At 42.2% G+C, this 3,818-nt stretch overlaps 1 protein-coding gene across 1 annotated transcript; it reads right to left on the reverse strand.

Annotated features, from left to right (window-relative positions):
* Positions 1–961: 961 nt before the first annotated feature.
* Positions 962–3,593, reverse strand: rxfp3.2a (relaxin family peptide receptor 3.2a). Its single transcript, XM_058418859.1, has one exon. It carries the CDS (start codon positions 3,321–3,323, stop codon positions 2,112–2,114), a length of 1,212 nt encoding a protein of 403 aa, XP_058274842.1. The 5' UTR covers positions 3,324–3,593; the 3' UTR covers positions 962–2,111.
* Between the last annotated feature and the right edge of the window lie 225 nt (positions 3,594–3,818).

Here is a 3,818-nt window from a genome sequence, read left to right on the forward strand (position 1 = left end):
AATTATTGGAACATTTTCTAAAAAGGAAACCCTATGTTATCGAGTTCTGCACAGAAAGTCCCTTTAAGATGCTAGATGAAATATGTTATTTTCTAAGAGTGTAGTTTATTGCTGTTGGGCTCAACGGGGCACCCCTGCTGTCTGATGTTATGCCAGTGCCAGATTCTGCTTCACCTCTTTTTCAACTGCTGTGTTTCCTGCCTGTGAACTTGTGGGATTCATCCTGATGCTCTACTCCTACTCTATTCCTCCTGTTTCTTCCTCTGGAGCGTTCCACATATGTGTCTCACTTCAATATTGCTTGTGAGCAAAACTCACTTTTGTGCCAGAGGATATACTGTAGGTTTATAGAAATTTCATGTTTGCACAATCTCTTGATTATCTTTACTCTTCTACACCTTCATGCTGTAATAATTTATATACCACAATCCTGTGCTGCATACAGCCACATTTCTGTACAGCTTCTTTATGAAATCATCTCCTATTAAAGGTTTAATAAAAAAAATTAAAAAAAATACAATGATGATGCAGTTGAACATAAGCAGTAAGCTGTACACTTCTTATCTATTCTATCATTAAATCATTCTATCAGTGTTACCCCCCCCCTCCCCACCCCAAATCTGAGATAAGCTGAATGTACAGATGTGCTGTATGTGTGGCAGCGTCTGTTCATGGTGGTGTCATCGATTGATATAAGACACGTCTTCACACACACACGAATCATTCTGATGTTGCATTAGGGATGCTCTTTCATTTCAGCTTCTTTCATTCAAACCTAATCATTCCCACGATATGAATCTGAGACAAAACAGAAGGTAAGCAGTGTGCACATGCTTCAAAATATCATTTTATTTCTGGGCGTTATTTACGTTCCTACAATCGAATAAATTACTGCAAAAGCTTAAATATCATAACATTTAACATTAAGGTTCCCTTAACAAACATTTACTGCAGTAATAAGTGTAAAACCTATGCATTAATAACGCATTAGTAATGTTAAGTGAAGACATATAAGTATTTACTGATGTTTAAAATTAGTCAGAAAAACGTTATTTTAAATATTAATACATTACTGAAAGCTGGTCTCCAGGCTTCAGGTTCAGTTAACGAATGCAGATATGTTTGTTAATGTTCATTATTACCCTCAATAACATGTGCAACAGGTTTGTTTGTGTAAAATAATGTCAGTGAAGGGAACCTTACTGAATATCTTCCTCAGCAATACAACAGAAAGAAGGACCAGAGTGGATCATGACATTCACAATGAATTTCCCCTGCGAGAGTTACACATGCAGTCACACCGATTGCGAAATTAACCCAACATAGACACTCAATACTCAGGTCAACGTGTGAGTGCATTTTAAGATCAGCAAACGTGTGCTCAAGACGATTTAGACAAAAGCACTGAATATAACTCCAGACTTGCAGCCACCTGCCACATGCCTGTTAATCAAACTGTTTTTTAATATACAGAATGACCTGCTAATGTTTATTTCACGACATACATTATATTATATTTGTATATATGTTTCAGATCATAGCGGTGCACAGTGCATTTTCAGAACGGTCATTTTATGCTTTATCATGTGCAAGTGAGTATATATTTATATGACACTATCTTGCATAAAAAAATAATAATATAAATAAATAAGCCTGAGGTATCACACTGGGCTTTGTACAGTAAAAAAAAGAAAAAGAAAGCATTGTTATTGCAGGAAATCTATTGAGTCTTCTGTTACTCTTTACATTTAAGTGTGCTTTTTATCCGTTTCCTCTGATGAAATTCAGTTATGATTGAGCTAAGAAAAGCATAATAACAGACATCTCTGTATTTCCAGAGAGCTACTATAGCAAATAAAATGAACTTGACACCAGAACCCAAGACATACAGATACCAAACAGACAGAGTTTTCCTGAATCAAAAGCCAGACCACTTGTTTAAACCCCCAGGATTGCTACAAGTGAAGAAAGTCCTGCTGGTTAAGTAGGAGTCATAGGCCCCAGAGAGCATACGTACAGTTTGTGCCCCAAACTTCCTCCTGTATAACCAGTATTAGTCCAAACATAACTTGCTGGGTGCCAGTATAAGATGCTCTCATCCATGCACTACTTCACAGCCCAGCATCCATCTGTACGACAGCCAAGCTAGATGGAGCATCGGCGACCTTCTTATTCCTGCGCATCATATTGGTCAGGTTGCGTAAGGATGGTGTGGCTCTCAGAAGCAGCTTTTTGAGACTGGCTCGATACTCCTGCCGGATGAGGCAGTAAAGCACTGGATTGAGACAGCTGTTGGTGTGTGCGAGGCAGACAGTAATGGGAAAAGCATAGGCCTGGGCATTGTAGAAGGCCTTGCTAAATGGCACCAAGTCAAACTTGATGAGGACACCCCAAAGTGTCAGCGCCTGGTTGGGAAGCCAGCACAGGAAGAATGACAGGACTACAATAGTGACCGATCTGGTGACTTTGGAACGCCGCTTGTGCCTCCCCCTTTCACTGTCCGAGCCGGGGATCCCGCTGACTCGTCTCTGAAGCACAAAGCGCAGCAGAAGCAGGTAGCAGACGCTGATAATAATCAGAGGAATGACAAAACCCAGGAGCACTTTTTGCGTCTGATAGAGACCCAGCAAAAGTTGTGGATCCCAGTTTCCCAGGTCTGAGAAGCGTACAAGACAAAGTTCATCATCTGACACTTGCGCCGTAGTTGAGTAGACAGCATGAGGCAGCGTCGCCAGCAGAGACACAAGCCAGATGGCCACACTTGCCCATTTCACCTCAGCCGATGCCATCTTGGGGCTGTGCATGCGCAAGGACGACGCCAGAGAACAATAACGCGCCACACTCATAGCTGTCAGGAAGAAGACGCTGGCATACATATTCATGGTCGTGACTGAACTGATGATCTTGCACATGACCTTACCAAATGGCCAGCGAAAGTCCAACGCTGTGTCCACAGCCCAGAAGGGAAGTGTCAGGACAAATTGCAGGTCTGTTATAGCCAAGCTCATGACAAAACAGTTTATGGAAGATTGCTTGAGCCGGTGCCGTGATTTGAGCAGGTACAGTGCCAGCAGGTTGCCCACCAGTCCGAGAGCACACACCACCAGGTAGACCATGGCGATGACCACACGTAGCGCCATACTTGAAGTGTCACCATACAGCTCTGGCATGGCTTCTTTGGACAACAGCTGGAGCCAGCAGCGGAGAGAGAGGTTACGTTGAGTCCCTGTGCTCCGGTTCCACAGGTCTTCACCCTCATCTACTCCGAGTCCACAAAGTCCCAACCCAGGCAGTGAAGAAGTGCTGCTGCTGTTGTGCTGCATGTCTGTCTTCACAAAAGTCTAGTGATGACCACAGAGACAGAGACGAGCAAGCTGTCCTACAAGTCTTGATAATGGAAAATGATTAGTTGTAAGAGATAATAATAAACAACAGAGAAGTTTCCATTTCGTCCATTTTTGCGTCAGAAGCCCGAGTCTGCTTTTTGCTGTTGTTGTTGTTGTTGTTGTTGTCGGTGAATGCCTTAAAAATGCATTATTTCACGGTCCATTTTAGAAGGAAAGGTAAACAGAGAGGAGTAAAAGAAAATCACTGGAGTTGTCTGTTCCTCACTCGCAGCTCACTGATCTCGCGCCGCGCTCGCGCTGCAGTTTATAGGAGAGAGAGAGAGAGAGAGAGAGAGCGAGCGAGCAAATGAGACAACGAATTGAGACCCAGTTTCATAAATATTTATAACAAACAGCTGTTTGGTGTCCAAAAAAAATAATTATTCATTCATTCATTCTTCCAAGATTTTTTGTTTTTATTTGTGAGGTAAA

This window comes from Hemibagrus wyckioides, linkage group LG20 (assembly GCF_019097595.1).
Source record: "Hemibagrus wyckioides isolate EC202008001 linkage group LG20, SWU_Hwy_1.0, whole genome shotgun sequence".
Classification (NCBI taxonomy): domain Eukaryota; kingdom Metazoa; phylum Chordata; class Actinopteri; order Siluriformes; family Bagridae; genus Hemibagrus; species Hemibagrus wyckioides.

Excerpts from the sequence above, each read along its gene's own strand:
- rxfp3.2a (XM_058418859.1), bottom strand. The coding sequence starts at position 3,323 with ATGCAGCACAACAGCAGCAGCACTTCTTCACTGCCTGGGTTGGGACTT.